The sequence below is a fragment of the Filicampus tigris genome, chromosome 11, assembly GCF_054856515.1.
Source record: "Filicampus tigris isolate MCC_2025a chromosome 11, RoL_Ftig_1.0, whole genome shotgun sequence".
Lineage (NCBI taxonomy): Eukaryota > Metazoa > Chordata > Actinopteri > Syngnathiformes > Syngnathidae > Filicampus > Filicampus tigris.
This window is the reverse complement of record NC_141227.1, coordinates 21,174,512-21,193,214: the sequence shown is the minus strand read 5'-3', so window position 1 is coordinate 21,193,214 and position 18,703 is coordinate 21,174,512. Positions and strand designations below refer to the sequence as shown.

Below are 18,703 nucleotides of genomic sequence, written 5' to 3'. Positions count from 1 at the left end.
ACTTTGTGGTCGGCACATCTGCCTGGCGTTCGAGAGACTCTGAGTTAGAATCTCAGCCCCGCCCCCCCCCCCCCCCCCCCTTCTGAAAAGCTTTATAATTGCCGATAGATGCCACAAGGTTGCGGGAAAGCACTATTTTTTTTTCTTCGTGAAGCTCCGCAACTCATTTCGGCATGCGAGTTCCTTGACACCAAGATGCAACAAGATGACTGCGAAGTACAATTGTTGTCTACATGAAATGGCTCAAATCACCCCAATATAGTTCCTTGACACTAAGATGCCACAAGGTGGTGCAGAAACACACATTTTTTTTGTTTCTAAATGAAGCTCCTCAACTCACTTCAACATAGTCTCTTGGAACCAAGATGCAATAAAATGGCAGCAAAGCACTACTTTTGTAGGAGCTGCTGTCGGTCACAGCTCACGCCAGACTCGCACGCCAGCGTTTTTCTATACATTTTATGCCTGTCTTCAAATTCATTAAAATGGGTGGGAAAAAAAATGTGTTAAGCTTAAATGTTTTTAAAGCGTGGTCGAGGAGTAACACTGTAAAAATAACAGTTTTTTTTAATTAATTTATTTTTTTTAAATGTGGCCTTAAATGTGGATTTCCCACAACTACTTTTGGTGACTCTTTTACATTATCCTCCACGATCAACGGGCGTTCACTGTATACAGTATGTGCCCTGTTATTGGCTGTTGACCAGTTACGGTCGTACCCGGCCTTGAATTTCTTTCCTGAGATGAAAAAGTTTCCCTGCAAAAGAAACCGCTAACTCTCTCTTTCCCTTTACCCGCTTCCAACGGCAACGTAAATTACTGAGAGAGCTTCGGTGTTTGAATTGATTCGCGTTGATAAAGCGGCCTCCATCTCACGCGGTGTAATATCAGCCTGGCAGCAGGAGTAAATGTGGCGCCGTAATGCATTTCTCCAATGTCTTTTTTCTGGGTTTTAATAACTGCTCATCTTTATAATGATCTTTTTTGTTTTGGCCCAACTGTTTCACGCTATTTTTATTTCATGCTTCTTGCTCTGCTTCTCTTCGGCTCCACTAACCTCTTCAGACTGGCAATACGAGGGTAAGAGGGCTGTTGTTTTAGTTTCCTCCCCGTGTATACATCCGACCCCCAATCACACCCCCCCTGCCCCCCTTTCATCGGCTTACCTCCCCGCCACCCCATCTGGCGGCCTCTCTCATTACCTGCGCCCCGTGAGCTCGTCGCATCTCGCCCGGCGTGACCTCCATCTGCGTTTTTTTTTTTTTGCCGCCGCTCCGACCGCCCTGCTTGTCTGCTGTCACTGTCACGCTGTCCACCATGCCACCTGCTGTATAAAAAAAAAAAAAAAAAAAAAAAAAGATCCGTCACCTGTTTTGTTCCCGCCTTACTCCAATTAGTATGTCTGTTGGTCTCTTTTTTTTTTTTTTTTTTTGGGATATACAGTTGAACCTCCCAAGTTGAATACAATCCATCGCAAGGTGTTGAATGACAAATTTTCCTTATAATAAGCAGTGAACCCATGTTTACCGCAGCGGATATGTTCGAGACCTACGCACGATAGGTGAAAGTCCACAAAATAGAGGGACCGTTCGGGGACCCCAAACAAGCTTTAAAGACATTTAAACTTATTACAATACAAAACACACACTTATTAAAAGTATTCTTTACTGCCTCATTCATCACTTTGAGGAAAAGAAAAGATGCTCTGGCTGCTACCCTTGATGAGGCTGCGCCATCTTTTGAAATAAACTTGAAGGATAAATAAATAAAAAATAAAAATGCCAAATGTGCAGAATGAATTGATGTCTGCATTAGCTGAATGCTATTTTTTTGTGAAAACGTTTTGATTTAATTCCAACTTGCCCGACTTACTGCGGAGGTTCTACTGTATCAACACCATATTATGCATACCGTCTGTTCAACACAGCGCACTAGAAGCTATTGTCGTAGCAATTTAGTCGAATTTACAAAAGCTAATGCACTGTGATTATGTGGAAAAACAACATTGTTGCCCCGTTGTGTGTGTTTGAAAATGACTAGTTATTATTATTATTTTTTTTTGCAGTGCTATTCTAGTGGGACATGTCCATTTTCAAACTCTTAAGAACTGCAATCAGTAAATCCGACTTCCTCCTGTCTTGACAGAGTGCAAGCTGTCCCGGCCCGGCCCGCCCGCTACTATAGTGACCATCGACGAGGAGAGCCCCAACGGTACGTAACAAACAGTCACAACTCCACCAGGCGATACTGTTGGGTTCATCCGGGTACGGTTTGGAATAGCTAATCCTGATTGCTGGCTTGCATGTCCACCGCGGATAGCTGCGTTTTTCGTAAAAAAAGTTCAACAGCATAGCAGCAGGACAAAAGAGCGATGTCTGTTTCCGTGATACAAAAGTGTATCAAACTTGACCTCAATGGAAGGGTACCGAATCATGTGATGTGCAGGTATTATATTTTTGAGTAGCTGTGTTCGCGTTCTTCATTGTAGTATCTATGACTTTGAGTGTTTTGGGCTTTAAAAGGCTTGACCTGGTGAGCGATGTGTGCGTCAGTGAATGTGAGTGTAGCTGGCCATTAATTGGCTGTCTGTGTGTTGAGCGATTGGTTGTCAATTGTGGGCCACAGAACCTCGTTTATTAACGTGCTCATTATAAAATTTGCTAGTAAATTTGCGAACAATTTCTACACGTCGGCGAAGTGATGTTGTGTACCGAGCCCCTTCGTGGAAGTGACTCGGTCGCTCCCTGTTTGTGTGGTTCTCTTCCGGCGCTGGCTACACATTAGCCAAATTGGCACGTCGGAGATGTTACAGTTGAGCCAGCGCTAATTCCGCAAGCACAATCATTGCGGCTTTGCTAATTTGGATAATTAGACGCCCGGGACAGCAAATCTGAGGTGCGACTTTGCTATCTGACACACAAGCCAGCGAGCATGTGTACAAGCTGTTTTTTTTTTTATACGGCGTCATATGTGTGCAACACAAGAGTCATCGATGCTCGGGGGCAGACATGACACACTGGAGTTGGTCCTCTATCACATCTGTCATCAGCCATAACCTATTCTTTGGATAGCGAGCTGTCTGCGTGCAGCTGATGAGTGTGTCGCCGTGTGATGGATGGCCGATGCGTGCTCTTGGGAGGAGGAGATCCGTGTTCATGGCGAATGCTGATGTCTAAATGGCACAGGTGTGTGTGTCCCCTGGAGCTATTTGCATTCACGGCGCTTAATGAGGGTGGTGGTTTGAGTCAGTGAAGCTTGTTAATGAAAAGGAAAACGACAAGAAGATAAGCATTGATTGGTTGGGTCAAATTTCTGACTTACCCTACCAAAAATACCCTAAATGTCATTCATTCACTGCGAAATGTGGCCCAAATGTGTATTTTTACGAGACAGCGGTGATGGTGTTGATGAGGCAGTTTGAAAACACTCCCGAGAACTGTCTGTGTATCCACCACATTTGCTGCTGTTTCTCTCCAAAAACGAGCGATGTCAACCATAAAACTACACTTTCCCTTTTTTTTTTATGTAACTTTGAGTAAGGATTAATCATCCATTAAATTTTGGGGAAAAGATCTGTAACTCATAATTTCACACAGACAAATTACCTTAAAGCGGAAGCCAACCCAAGCATTTTTTTTTCCAAGAATATGTTCCCAGCCGGCCCACTAGTTAAAACACGGCATTCTGATGAATTTTGCGTTTGTGGAATATAAGTTAAGCAGCAAAATGCACTCGTTTTTAGCCATCTCTGGGGGCGGCCATTTTGTCTTCTGTCGACTGAAAATGACATCAAAACTGCTTACAATCAGCAATCACGGCTGACCTGTTTTCTGAATCTGAGCTGTGATTGGTCGTTGTGAGCAGTTGTGATGTCATTTTCAGTCGACAGAAGACAAAATGGCCGCCCCCGGAGATGGCTAAAAACAAATGGATTAACACTTATTCCACAAACGCAATATTTATCAGAATGCCCTATTTCAACTAGTGGGCTTGCATAAAACATATTCTTGAAAAAAAATATGTTTGCGTTGACTTCCGTTTTAAGGTTATTCTTGGCCCAAATCAAAGCTGACCTGCAACATTCTATTTAGGCGTGGAAAATTAACAGTCTGTAAGGGTCAAGCATGGTGGCAATATATGTTTACGATCGCAGGCGTGTACGGCTGTAATTTGGAGTTTGGCTCAGGGCTTGGAGGCCAGATGAGCCCACGCCCAAAAGCCCTGCTGACGCAACGTACGTGTGTGGGCTTTTGCGCTAATCCCCCGCTCATAAAGTACTCATTTACCTGGGAGAGGACTCCCTTCAGGCCGCGGCGTCCCTTTATATTCATCTCCGACCGTGATGAAACGACCCGCCGTTCGTCCTCGCCGTAATGGAATGTAAAACAGAGCAAGCTGGCGCTATTGACCAAAGTCATTATCCGTCTAAATGTCTTTCACCTCGTCATTGCCGTCGCACCGGTTGCGGAGAAGTGGCGCGCGATAAGAGTGCGTCCTTGTCCGGGCAGGCCTTTCCTAATCACTGATTTTAATACGTCCATAAAAAGGCACGCAAACACAATCACCGGAGTGTAATTATTGTAATCCCACTGGAGCGTTACGTTGCTTTGAATTTGCTCACCCGGATCGTTTTCACTTTTCCGTCGGTGCAAAATTCAAGACGCGATTTGGTTGAATTGTGTGGGAGTGATTGTTGCTAGCTCTTGAATCATCTGCCTCAAAATGGAGAGCACTGCTTAGTTGCAACCGGAGGATTCAATTTCAAGTCATTTGCTGTCTGAAAACGTCAAACATGATGCCATTTGACTCATTCACTGCCGGACATTTTTAGGCCCTCTTTTCCCCTAACGTTTGAAAAAATGTGAAAAAAAAAAAATACAAATAAATTCCTGGGATTGAACGGCTGGACTGTGAAAACAAATAAATTGGTCAATGGCAGTGAATGAGTTAGTAGAAGTTGCACTAAAATTTACCGTCAAACTAAACGTAAAACAAAGAGTACTGTACTTGTTCTATATTTGAAATAACCAAATAGCTTTGGCTTTACGTTCTCTTGCTCGATGCTTACGTGTGATAAAAAACACAATAGAAAGGCTAACAAATAGCATCTAGAAGTATATGTAGACAGACACAATACTCGCAGGCATACAGTATATTCTTTCTCCTCTGTGCAAAACAAATATTACAACAGATTACTAACTCTCTTACGGTAGTCGAAAGTCTTTGTCTAAATAACTGTATTATTATTATTATTATTTTTTTTTTTAATATGGCAGCTTTGAAAGTGGTGGATCTTCACCCAGCCAAGCTGCAAAGTTATGTGATGAAGCTGTGTCGGATGGTATTATGAAAATTTGCCCCACTGTTACATCACAATCCGACCACACCAAAAAGAACCAAACTATTTGCATATCAGTAATTAAAAATTGGATTTTGAATAATAAGTACCATTTTTTTATTTAAAAAAAAAAAAAAACCTGAGCAACCAGTTTTACTATTGCCATGCATTTTTCATTTTCTGCTTTCTGGCTCCATCCTTAAAATAAATAAACATGCACTCTGACTCTCCTGGGCTCTTCACAGAATACATTTAACTCAACTCCGAGAAACATGGCGGGAGAAGTTTGTTGCTCACTTCCACCTGTCAAAGCACTTTCAGTTTTTTTTTTTTATCAACAGTTGTCTGTGATGAAATCTGTTTGATTCTTTTAAAACACGGCAACAAAGTTTGACACGCGCTTTGAGAAGTAAGACCTTTTCTTGTTCTTTTTTCACCCCTCCTGCTTTTTTTTTTTTTTTTTTTTTGGGTTTTGTTTTATTGCTTGTTTTGATTCGGAATGTTCCCCCCCCCCCACACACACTTCAGAGAAATTCTGAGTAGTCCCAAGGGAATATCGCTGTCGAGGAGTTCAAATGAAGCATGCTATGTTTAATTTATCGAAGCCGCCGCTTCAGGTGCACATAAGCACATCAAGCCCGGCTGTCTTCTATAGGCTCCCTTTGTTTATTCAGCCTACCAGATAAATTTAAAGCGGTTAATTAGATTGGAGATTTAATGGATAAGAGCTGTGGATGTCAGCAGGGGGAGTGTCTGAAATGTATCATCCGGTTGATGCAAAGCACTAGTTAGTGTCTTCATAAATAAGGGCACTTTCTCCCGGCTTTTATCTTGTCCCTGCAAATTTGTGATTTGTACCAACTGTTGCCCCGAGTGTACACGCTCACATATAGGAAAGGAATAATCATCGCTGCCAAGGGCCTTTGTTCAAGGCAAGTCAATTCAGTGCTCTTTTTATATGCTGTATGTGCCAGGATGTATTCACTGTGCTGATAAATGACTGCGTCGTCAAAGGGAACGCCCACTAGAACAAAACACTTAAGTCCTGGGCAAGTTGATTGTTGCGAGTTGTCCAAAGCAGTGCTTCCAAACATTTGTCGAGCCGAGGCTCCTGTTTTACAACGACGACTACTGCCAAACACAAAAATATAAATATACATAGACAATAATGATCATGTTGTCTCAGTTTACTCACACATGGACTTCTGACATATGCCCCCCTAGCGGTTAGTTAGCGGTTTGTTATTTCAAAGCATTTTTATTCGCCTGCAGTTAAAGAAAAACAATTTTGGAAGTCAACCGGTGTGAAGAAACATATTGCGTTTGATTTCGGAGGTTCCAGTGTGTTTTTAATTAAAAAGAAAGGATGATGATGATGATGATGCAAACATATTACTGCGTTTCTGTTTTCACAATGCGAACAAAAACACTTTTCGCTAGCACTTATCACCGTTACTGTTCGATATGTTGGACCACAGTCTTCTCTTGTATCATTTGCAGCAAACTTTTTGTGTTAGCCGTGGTTGCTCTGAGTCCCGCTCTGCTCCACTGTCGTGTGGTGTTCCACAGGGTTCTATTTGGGGGCCCCAGCAGTTTTCATTGTATTTGCTGAAGAACAGATCCTGTTTCGGAAACGTATCGGAGCAGCGTGACAGCCGTAAAAGCTTCTAAACCGGCGCTGAGCTGCAGTCAGGGACAGAAAAAAATTCTCGATAGCGTGTTACAACGCTGTTCCATTGTCGACTGGTCAACCATATAAATGCTTTCAAAAATTGCAAAAGCCTAAACTGTCAAATGCTGACAATCAAACGTCTGCCTGAATGATATCAGAAATGAAATAGAGAAAGAAGTGTATAGTGAATTTTGAGAAACCCTGTGTATGTTTTTACTTATATTCCACTAGCATTAGTACCTTTCATTTACGCTCACTCTGCACTTTCTGCTCTTTGCACTTTTGGTTAAAAGCGAAACTGCACTTTGTTGTCTAGGTACTCGGACTCTAATCTCATGAATTGATTAAAAGGAGACCTTTGATCCACCTTTTGAGGCAGCAGGACTTCTTCATTACTTGAGGCACTTGACGACATTCTTGTCTGTTATTTTTATTTTTATTTTTTTTTCAGCTCATCTCCGAACTTGACCCAAAAGTCAGTCTCGCAAAGCTCGTCAGGTAGAACGAGAGCGACCATCCTCGCCGTCACCTCGGCGAGGATGAATGAGCGAGACACTCCAAACTTCTCTCGACTATTTTCCTGGGCTTAAAGGTCCATTCCGAGCTCTCCCGCCATCACTCTGGACGGCTTCACTTCGCAGAGCCCGGACTTAAGAGCAGCCTTGTGTCATTAAAACGCCGCACTGAGCTGAAAGGCAGATCGTTATTACCTAGCAACCTGTATTAAAAGGGCCGTATTTCCTCCATAGCAAAAATAGCAGGTGGCCGCCGGTTTGCCTTGAGGATTCAAAGGTCTCAAGGCGGCTCTGAAATCTGACCGGTTTAAACAATTAATGAGATGAGCTAGCCCGAGTGAGTGCAGATCTCCGTCGCTATGGGCTCATTATCCTCTCTTCAATTTAATTCAGTCACCTACACTATTAGGCTTCATCTCGCTGGTTATTGCTGTGGCCATACTTGATCTTTTCCATTACAAGACTGTTTACCATAGCTGCTGACATAATACCGGCGTTCTGTTCCCTCGTGATTCGTAATGAAATGTCACAAGGGCGGCAGCGCAACCGTCTATAATGCCGTTTCATCGCAATGGACACTGACCTTAGCTTAGCCTTTTGATTGGTGAGAATGGATTCTGCGTTTCTGACACTCATGGAAAAAAAAAAATGGGGCTAATAAATTAGATTAGATCATTTGTAACATTATTTTATCTTAATAACAAAATGATTAAAAAAAAAAAAGGGAAAAAAACAAAAATTCAACCAACAAAGTTAAAATGGATGAAACTAAAACTACACTATAAGGTTCAAATGACAGTATTCCAAATGTATCCCATGTGGCCAAATCTGGATCCGACTGAAAAAAAAAAAAAAAAAAAGGATCGATTGCTATTTGTCTATGTGACTGCAACGTAAACAGATCTATTTGATCTATTAAGCTTTTCGGTACACATGCACCTGTCGCAGTGCTTCTCAGTTATTTTCTGCTACGACCCCCGCCGATGAAGAAGAAAATATTCTGCACACCCCAACACTCTGCCACAACTATAGATAGCATCATTTGTCTATAAAATTGTTACAAGTACACCTCTGAATAACATTGCATCCTTCTTAACACCAAAGAACATAAAAAAGGAAATAGAATTCTGCTGAGTAACTTTATTAAGATTGTTTTGTTTATAGTCCCTGTGCACTACCACCTACTGTAGTGGATGTGCAATTGCACTCCACGCCCACGCCCACTATTTTCGTAAGGTCGGGCCTAGTCAAACAACACTGCATCAGATAGACTATTAAATTTCAATATGCACATTTTGGGAAATGAGCAGCTAACAAAAGATTTACTTAGTTGTGTAATTTCACACTTGAGGGGCGGGCAGGCACTCTAGAGACACAGCTATTTGCATTCAAGCAATTAAAAAGTCAATTTTCCATAATATATCCCCTTTAATTATGGTCTAAATATGGTACATTAGAGGTGCGCAGACCATTAAATAAGGAAAACAATTGTCACTGCAGCCATTGGAGCAATGTTGATGTTATCTCTATTTAAACCAACGGGAGCCAATCCAGGCAAACCAAATGCGATGGTATTTTTTTTTCCGGGTGTTCGGTTGCGGGTCTTGAACTTACATAGCAGCAAATCGTAATTGGCCGCTTTGACATGGAATTTGTCGTCAATCTACTGCAACTACTGTCTGGCAAATGTTTACTAGAACAGCGTTGCCTTGGTATAGTTGGCTTAGCGTAATGCTAACAAATAATGCAAAATGGCATAGCTAACAAATAGCATCCGTGTCGCAGTGTCGTAACCCTTTCAGCAACAGATATTTGAACACAAATAGTGGAGCGGCCATGTAGACAGACAATTTCAAAATACTCACAGGCATATTGTCTTTATCCCCTGCGGCGATGTAGTAATATTACGGCAGCTCGTGATCTTAGTTGTGACCGTCTCCATGGACATTTGTATCTGTATCATACTGCCCCCCGGTGGTTACGGTGTGCACACCAGAAGTAGCTGCAATGAACTCACAATGAATTAGGATGCACTTTTATAAAGTACAATTATATTGAGTGCTAATTTGTTATTAAAAACTATTTACACAAATTCTTACTGCAACAGATTAATGGTGATTCCCGTTGTTATATTTTAACACCATTTCCTTCATGGAAATTGGTCTCTATATTCCTCGGCATGAGTCTTGTCAGTAAAATGTAAGAATGACGAAAAAGAATGAGGCTGCCCAAAAAAAAAACAAAAAAAAAGAAAAAAAAGAAAAAAGCAGACTCTGTGTTCATCCACCCTGTTCATTTTAGGATAGATACTCATAAGCTCCTAGTGGCATATTTTCTGCCACTTTTCTGGATTCATTATAAAAAACGACCTTGTACCAACTCAGAAAGTCTGCAAGACATGAGTACATATTTTCTTCAATTCCATTGCTGTCACTCAGAGTCGTTGTTAGCACGGAAGCATCGAATAGTTCGACACAGCTTTGCATAAACAAGCATAATTTGTAACGCCACTAAGTGGGGGTGGAAAAAGTCAAAAGGCAACAATGCATAGTTAAGTTTAATTACTTTGAGTTGACCATGTGTAAAGGTACTGTAAAAAAAAAAAAAAAAAAAAAAAACACCAGTGATGTTTTATAACCCTCAAAATAATCCTTTATTAGGGGCATGCCCGTGTTTATTGGTAGACTGTAAAATAAAACCCACGCCATTTAATCACACTAACCACCCTGAAGCATGTGGAAACTTTTTTGTCTCTCTCTTACAGAAGGTGATCAAATTTGTTTTATTGATTTATTTGGGGGGGAAATATGGTGGAAAAGTCAGGCTTGTAAAAAAAAAAAAAAAAAAAAGCAAATTTCACCAAATCAAATTATTTCCATTTAAATGCAATTTATTTAGAGTCTGTCCTCCCACCCTTATGAAAATGAGAAGCCAAAGCTACTGTAGTGTTTTACTCTTTTAATTGCGTGCATGTTCTGCGTGGCCGATCAGAGTACGCCACACCAGTCTTGACTCTCACTCACAAAATACAGTGTTGCTTCGAGATGCGAATCAAAACAACCGAAACGTTTGTACGGTGTTTTTAGCGAGGAAAGTAGCACTGTGTAACGTTGCGCTTTATGAAAACAACGTACTGACATCATTAAATAGAAGTTGTGAAATGTACCGCCGCCATCTAGCGGTGGGGGTCTGAAGCACACTTGTATCTCAAATTTTGCTTGTATCCCAAGACAAAAAATTTGACGATTTGCACCCCCAAAAAAATTCACATCACGTATGTATGGGCCTGTGAATTTTGTTATATGATTTGTCCATATGTGTTGCTCCACCGTTTGGTTCAAATATCCGTTGTTAAAGGGGTTGCTATGCCGATGCTATTTGCGTTAAAATAGCAGACATTAATGGAAAGTTCTTTTTTTTTTTTTTTTTTTTTTGGTAAAATACACAGCATGTTATTTGTTTATTTTTTAATTTGACAGTAAATTTGAACTGGGTGAGAAACAAGGTGAACCCTGTTTTTTGAAGAATTGTGGAGTGGGTTGAGTTCACTGCCACCAATCGTCCGGACGACGGCTTGTATCTCAAGGCAGCACTGTACAAGCAATTCATGTCAATTTCCCAAGCTTTTTGTATATTTCAACTTCCTCAACAGTTCCTCTCATTCCATTCCAGTGCATTTCTAAAACTTGGGGCTGTTCCTATTTTTCTGAAGTGTGTTGCAAAAACAAGGTGGAGAGCAACCATCTGGATGCTGCAGTCACCCAAGTGGCCAATTTGCTTATGCGCAGCAAAACAAGCTCGTGTGCGTTTCATTTGCAAAATGTATGGAGAGAAATGTTTGCAGGGAGGGGAAAAAACGAAAATGACAATGCGTGTGAGTGCGCGTAAGTGAGCATGACGCGCTGTTTATCGCGTTTCCTATCATTTCACGCAGATGTCTCATTAAATGTTGAACAGGTTCCCCGTGTCGCGCGCGGTGCGTGTTAAACTGTACGATCGCGTCCTGATATGATGATTGCTAGGTCATCAATATGTAATTAGAGGGGATCAAAAAAAAAAAAAAAAACGGATTAGCGCACAACACCTGCTCCTCATGGATTAGAGAGCAAAAGAAAGGCGGGGGTCTTTCCTGTGAAGCTCCCCGACATGCACATTGTGGCTTTATGTTTTGTTTGCTTTTTATGTTACTAAAAAGCCAAGCAGCTTTGAGTAACTTGATCTACGTTAGTCCGGATGGCGTTTACTTCCCTGCCTAAACTCAAAGGTAGGGGTGAACGCTTTTGAAAAATAATCTGGTTGCAATTGTTTTTTTTCCCCTCAATATTGCAACTGCGATTTAATATGCAATTATTTTTTCAATTTTATTTATTTATTTATTTATTTTTTTTGCAAACACAGCCAATATTTTTTTTTTTTTATTACATTAAACAATATCAAACATACAAATGCTTTGAATGAATGCTGACTTTCTAAACCTTTCTGGCATCTTGCCGACATGTTATTTTCGTCATCCTGTGATTTCAGTGTACGATAACATGAAGAATGACTTACGACTGACAAAACCCGCCTGTTCCGATACTTTGGATGCCTTTCGGGACAACTCGGGACGAACTCACAAACTCTGCCTGACATTTATTATCAATCGAGCTGCCCCAGGCTGTAAATCACAATGACATCTTGGAATTGGAAGCTCCAGTGGACTCGGATACAACCGGCGCTCGGGTCTGACCTTTTCTGGGTTATGCCGTAGCATTTAATTACGTTTTCAAGACTCATGTCCCATTTTTATGATTTTATACAGCGAGATTAAAGCCTCCCGCCTAATGCATACTCTTCTCGTCAAGAATTATTGCTTGAAGCCTGCTCCGCTCACGTTGAGGTAATAACTTTGCAACAAGTCCTCGTTTGGACAATGTTTTTTTTTTTTCACAACTCAGTGAGAGGCCTCTCCTCATTTTTCGATAAGGACTTGGACTTGACATGCCTCTTAACAGTTTAGTACTTAAAACATGGAAAAACACACGTTAGGCAATCACAGTGCCTAAAATGACTATAATGAAGAAATGTAGCAAAGCGGCAAGAACCAAAGCACACCGCACTGGTCAAATTAGTACGCGTGCACACGCACGACAATGCGGAGTGATTGTCTGTCAGATATATCAATTATTAAATATACAGTTTCTTTATCACAGAATATGAACTCGGATACTACGTACGTAGACAACTTTTTAACCCCACTCCAAAAACAGTTGGGTTGAAAATAACACAATTTGGGGTCAAAAATGGACCAATCCACTACTTTCCACAACTTTCTGGGTCGTTTTGTACAAATTGACCCAATTAGTGGCTCGGTCCATTTTTAACCCAAAATTAAGTTCTTTTTAACCCAACTATTTTTAGAGTGTGGGTGAGGTACGGAAAAGAAATCCATCCCGCTAATAAATTTTAGTTGCGCCAGCAACTGCATAAATGTCTTGTTTTGTTTCATCTAACTCACCCCAAGTGTCCGTCCTGGGTACCATTGCGTTTCAAATTTGCCGACAGGACACCCCCAAAAACTTATCAATACTCGTTAAGTATTGTGACCAGAATTATAAGGTACACCGATGAGGAGTAAGGACATGACTTGCAGGTACGGGACGCACCGTGGTGTAAAATATGTGAAATTGGGACTGCCTGTCAAAGCTCCAATTAGCGACGCACTGACGGGATCAATGAAAACATATAAAAAGTCTACACACCCCTCTTCAGATGCAAGGTTTTGTGGTATGAAAAATGAGATCAAGATAAATCATTCAAAAACATTTTCCACCATTAATGGGACAATAACGGTATAAATTGGGGGGAAAAAAAGATACTTTTTAGTCCGAAAGTAAAAAAACAACAACTGATAATTTAGTTGCACAAGTGTACACACTGTAGCTGTGTTCAAGAATTATCATATTCAAAGTTATGTTACCTGCCATTTAAAGTGCCTCTGGGTAGCCTCGAATAAAGTTCAGATGTTCTAGTAGGCTTTTCCCTTCATATTTAATATCACAAACCTGGAATTCAGTATACAGGGGTGTGTAGACTTTTTACATCCACCGCAACGATTGATAATCCAGTTTTGTGTCAAAGTATTTTACAGTCACCATGCAAACAAGTGCGAGTCTGCTCCCTTCAGTCCACCAGAATTGTCTTATGGGCTCCTGTTATATCGGACTTTGGAATCGGGACGGGACCTTTGCGATCTGGCCATTATGGACAATTCCCCAAACCGAATTAGCCGGCTGCTAGTCTGATGCCGAAAAGCTGATGGTGTCGCCCAGGCTGAAATGAACCCAGTTTTGGAGAATGGCACTTTTCATTTTCGAGCCCTGCCCCGCATTGACAAAATGTCCGCTCGGTGCATACTCATGACGACCATATAAATGGAAAGCAACGTGATAAAAGAGGTGTCGTGCGTAATTGCATCATTTAAAAGCTTTCATGGAGAGCTTTGCACTAAATGAAACAGATGATGTTTGCTGGCGCGTGGACACAACGCACATATGTCGCTTCTTGTCAAAATATATCAAACGCAATTGCATCCAATTAAGCATTTGGAAAGCTTAGATGGCTTTAAGACAACACATCTTCATTTGGCCGTGGGTGTAATACGCAATGAGATTTTAGCAATGTTGCACGTTGCGGCCCCCTGACAGCTGGTACGCATGTTTTTTCTGCGCGAGGTCATTTGTGCATGAAGGTTGGATAAAGAAATCATATGTTTCATCAGGCGGCTTAATTGAGGTTAACAAAGCATTACAAAGAAAATGAAAGCAATGGTGAACAGGCTCTCTAGCTCGTTTAAAAAAAAAAAAAAAATAATAATAATTCACGGCGATTCCTCAAAATGATCTACAAACTGACGCCGTGCTACCTCCACTTTAAATGGAAATAAAGCTTGACAATTTAGTGGCAACCATCTGTCAAAAAGACCCGCTTCCGAGCGGGGCTGATTATGGATGAATTCCCAAGTAGGAATGCAGTAAAATTTGCGAAAAATGGCTGCTTCAACCCTCTTTGTATTCAATTTCTAGCCGAAATCCTGAAATTTTTTTTTTTTTTTTTTTTTTTAAGCTGGTGGCTAATTTTTCTTTAAACTTTCAACGGCGGCGCTACTGAGTGAGTTATGAGTAATCGTGTTGGGGATCCGTTAAAATACATTTTTATGCAGTATGCATGATCTGGTGTGTTTTCCTGCCATGTTGCAGACCCCAAAAGGGATTTTGTTGCCGAGCAAAAAAATAGCAATCATTTCAAGAAGGCCTTCCACGGTCCCTCCACGATATTGTGTGCTGATATTGATGATTTCCCAGCCAGCTGTAATGGAGCATAAATGACAGAAATATTTTCATTTATGAATCTAATAAGATCTATGGCCTACATGATTTACATTTTCTTTTAATGAATGGCTAATACTATAATTCTCCCACCATCAAATCTGCTGGCCTTGGATATTCATGCATGCTTCGTAATCCAATCTCATTCATTATCTAAAGAGGTTCTAATACGATCATTAGGTGTCGATAGCGAGGACACTCCATAAATTTAATCCTTCATTGCATGGTACAAATGATTTATTTTTTTTTTTTTTGTAACAGAATGAGTCAAACCTGCTATTTGAGGGGGAATAAAAAAAACAAAAACAATTTGGGATATGTCAGAGTAATCTCATCATGACTTAAATGTGTTATTCTGTGCAAAAACGCCAATTGTGATAACGGAACGGCAAACGGGAGCTGTTATGACTCCCAAATTAAATCCTACAAGGAAGCATTTTTCAAAGATGCGTGCCCAAGTGCGACGGTTGATTCGACCGCTGCTTCCCATGATGGCATCAGGCAAAGCAAACAGGGAGCAGTCATTACCAGGAGCATGCAAATGCAGGGGGGCCTGATGATTCTTATGCCAAGGCTGTGCTCCTACTTGAGAGTCTTGGTGACTCTGCAAAAATACATAAAGCGCCACTTGAAAGCAGACGCTTTTGTGTTTGGAACTAAAGAAAAATCAAATGAAAAAGTTTCCTCACCTCATGGAAATTTGGCACCGTGCCAAGATACAACAGTAGAAGGCTTATTATTAGCCCAAATCATTCCATTTTCTATTCCCTGGTTAGTCCTCATGAGAACTTTAGAGGCAGGGTACACCTTGGACTAGTCGCCAGCCAGTGGCAGTAATTTGCCAAGATTTCCAGTAAACGTGTCCCTGTAATGTGTTCAAATCTTCTGGAGTTTGAACTGACGTCAAGCACACAGTCAAATTCAGATCAGCAAGCATTGATTGATTATTCTGGTTGTGTTGTAGCCATTTTTGCGAGCATTTAAAGTAGAAGTCTACCCAAACACATTTTTTTTCAAGAATATGTTCTATGCGTGACCGCTAGTTGAAACATGGCATTCTGATTCATATTGCGTTTGCGGAATATGAGCTAAGCAGCAAAATCCACCCCTTTTTAGCCATCTCAGGGAGCGGCCATTTTGTCTTTTTTGTCGACCGAAAATGACATCTCAGGACTTAGGTAATGACCAATCGGGGCTGAGCTTCAGAAAATATGAGAGCCGCAATTGGTCATTACCTAAGCCCTGGGTAGTTGTGATGTCATTTTCAGTCGACAGAAGTAACAAAATGGCCGCCCCCAGAGATGGCTAAAAACGGGTGGATTAACTCTCCACAAACGCAATATTTATCAGAATTCCTTGATCAACTAGTGGGCTTGCATAGAATATATTCTTGAAAAAAATCTATGTTTGGGTCGACTTCCTCTTAAACTCATTCACTGCCATTGACGAATTTACTTGTCTTTTCACAGTCCAGCCGTTCAAGCCCAGGAACTTATTGATATTTTTTTCCACATTTTTTCAAAACGTTAGGGTAAAAGAGGGTCTGAAAATGTCTGGCAGTGAATGAGTTAACTATTTTTTTTTTTTTTTTGACATTCATATATGAACAGTTGCCACATTAAATGCGATACATTTTTCTTACATAGAATACAGCACACATGTCATGTGATTAATTCAATCAGCCACTACTTCCAAAAGAGAAGCACTTGACTCCCTCAGAGGAACTAAACCCAGCAACTGGTTCAGGTACGACCCGTGGGTGAAGATCAAAGCTTGCAAAATAAATGTGTTTACTGAACACAGCAACTCTGTGGACAGGAACATCCCTTTCACTTGGGGGAGACATCAAAGAGAACATGTTTTTTGGACCGCGTAGCGTGAGCATGGAAGAACGTAAGCCTCGATATTGAGGTCTCGAGAAAACCTACCCACTCTGACCAGTACTGGAACAGAAGATGGAGCTTATCAGAACCTTCAAGGATCAGAAGTCACAAAGAGCAGACACACATCAGGCAGTCTCTTACTAACTGCGATTATCCGAACCGGGCCTTTTGTCAAATCGGCAGATAGCAACGAGAGGCGTAATACGGTGACCCCTTACGTGGCTTGTGTGGCGGAGAAACGGAAGAATTTTCTGTAAACGTAACATACTTACGCATTTCAAACCCTTTAACGCCCGCAGACAAAATCTGGTTCATCCCAAAGACAAATTCCCCAGAAGCAAACTCTGCAAATCGTTTCTGCAGTGCGGTGTAGTGAGAAGTGCAAAGAGCTCCACATTGGAAGGACCAAGCAGCCTCGCCACCAGGGGCGGAGCCAGAACGCGGCTATTGGGTGGGCCTGGAAAAATCAGGGTGGGCATGAATATTTCTCTCACTGAGTACAATCCTCCTGTCCCGACACTTTGTATAGTCAAATAAAATGACAAACTGAATAATATGACGTTCAGATCTTCCTTAGACAACCGCAATTATGCCATTCTTAATAAAAGTCAATAAAAAAAAAAAAAAAAAAAAAAAAAATACACATTCCAAAATAATTTAATAACTTACAAAAAATTGTAAAGTATATATTTTTTCATGAGTCTCACTGGGTGGGCAGTCTGTCAATCTGGGTGGGCCTGTGCACACGCAGGCCCACCCATGGCTCCGCCCCTGCTCTCCACAAGCGCACGGTACAACATCGCAGAGCAACTTTTTCACGTCCAGAACTGGCGGATGAGTTGAATCACACAAGTGGTAGTGCCTTCCTTTGATGACAACAATATTGAAATTCAACAACCACCCTGCTAAAGAAAAAAATATTGAGGTCTAGAGAAGACCTGGATGGCTGATAATCTACACACAGACACATGGATGATGATGATGATGATGATGAGGGCAAATTTCCACAAGTGGTGGTAATTCCTATGGGAAAATTGTATCTAAATTTGAAAAAAAGAAAGGATTTATTATACTGCACAGCTGTCGCTACTATAACATAATTATCATCTCTGTTCCTTTTATTTTGATAAATTCACTCGGTAGGAATACGCAGTAGACGACTGGCGAGTTACCTTCGAGTGATTCAAGGATAGTTGCTTGACTGCTCACTCCGAGTGTCCTGTCGAAGGGTGTGCGAGTATTGCAGGATCGCATCACGACTCTTTACATGGCAAGGTCAGGCAAAGTGCAATCTTCGGAAATGCTTCCAAAGAACAGTACATTTTCAGACAATTTCCGCCTTTAGTGTGAGTTTTCACCATCGAGCTGAGGGACGCTCCCTGCCCGAAGCTTTCTTGTTCTTCAGTCAAGCCACAGTTATTTAATTAATGTACTAATCTAGCAATTTAAAAGTCAAGTGACTTAGCCGCTCTTTGAAAAACAGCCTTCAGCGGATGGGGGTGGGGGTGGGGGTGGGGCGGGGGGCGGGGTTGTCCGAGGAGGTGGCGGTCCCGCGGTCAAGTTCAATCGATAGCAATTACAAGGCTTGCCATTGACGCCAATGTGCTAGCCGCCTTCGGGCTAATCATTACCGGTCTGCAGAAACGCTACTTTATTTGGACACGGCTCAAACCGGACACGTTCACATAAACAACGATGTAATCATCCCAAAATGAAAATCGACTTGCTGTTTCAAAACAATAGTGACACAAAAATGGTACATTTGAGTATCACTACGGCAGCTGTTTTTTTTTTTTTTTTTTTAACGGATGGACAACATTGCTAATGACAGTTTTCTCAAAGAAATAAATACCTCGATCAAATAGAAGCTTCCACTTTCCCACCAGGAAGAAATGAAAGGGATATTAACTCCCTGCATACTCACGTTT

The 18,703-nt window shown here is 41.3% G+C and overlaps 1 protein-coding gene across 2 annotated transcripts in view; it reads left to right on the top strand.

Moving 5' to 3' along the window:
* LOC147140109 (protocadherin-15-like) overlaps positions 1-18,703 on the top strand; it is a 216,314-nt gene that overhangs the window by 85,158 nt on the left and 112,453 nt on the right. For both annotated transcript variants that reach the window (XM_086045495.1, XM_086045494.1), the window contains 2 exons: positions 1,066-1,080; positions 2,146-2,211. In XM_086045495.1, the coding sequence (XP_085901621.1) occupies positions 1,066-1,080; positions 2,146-2,211 (81 nt within the window). The remainder of the gene's footprint in view (positions 1-1,065; positions 1,081-2,145; positions 2,212-18,703) is intronic.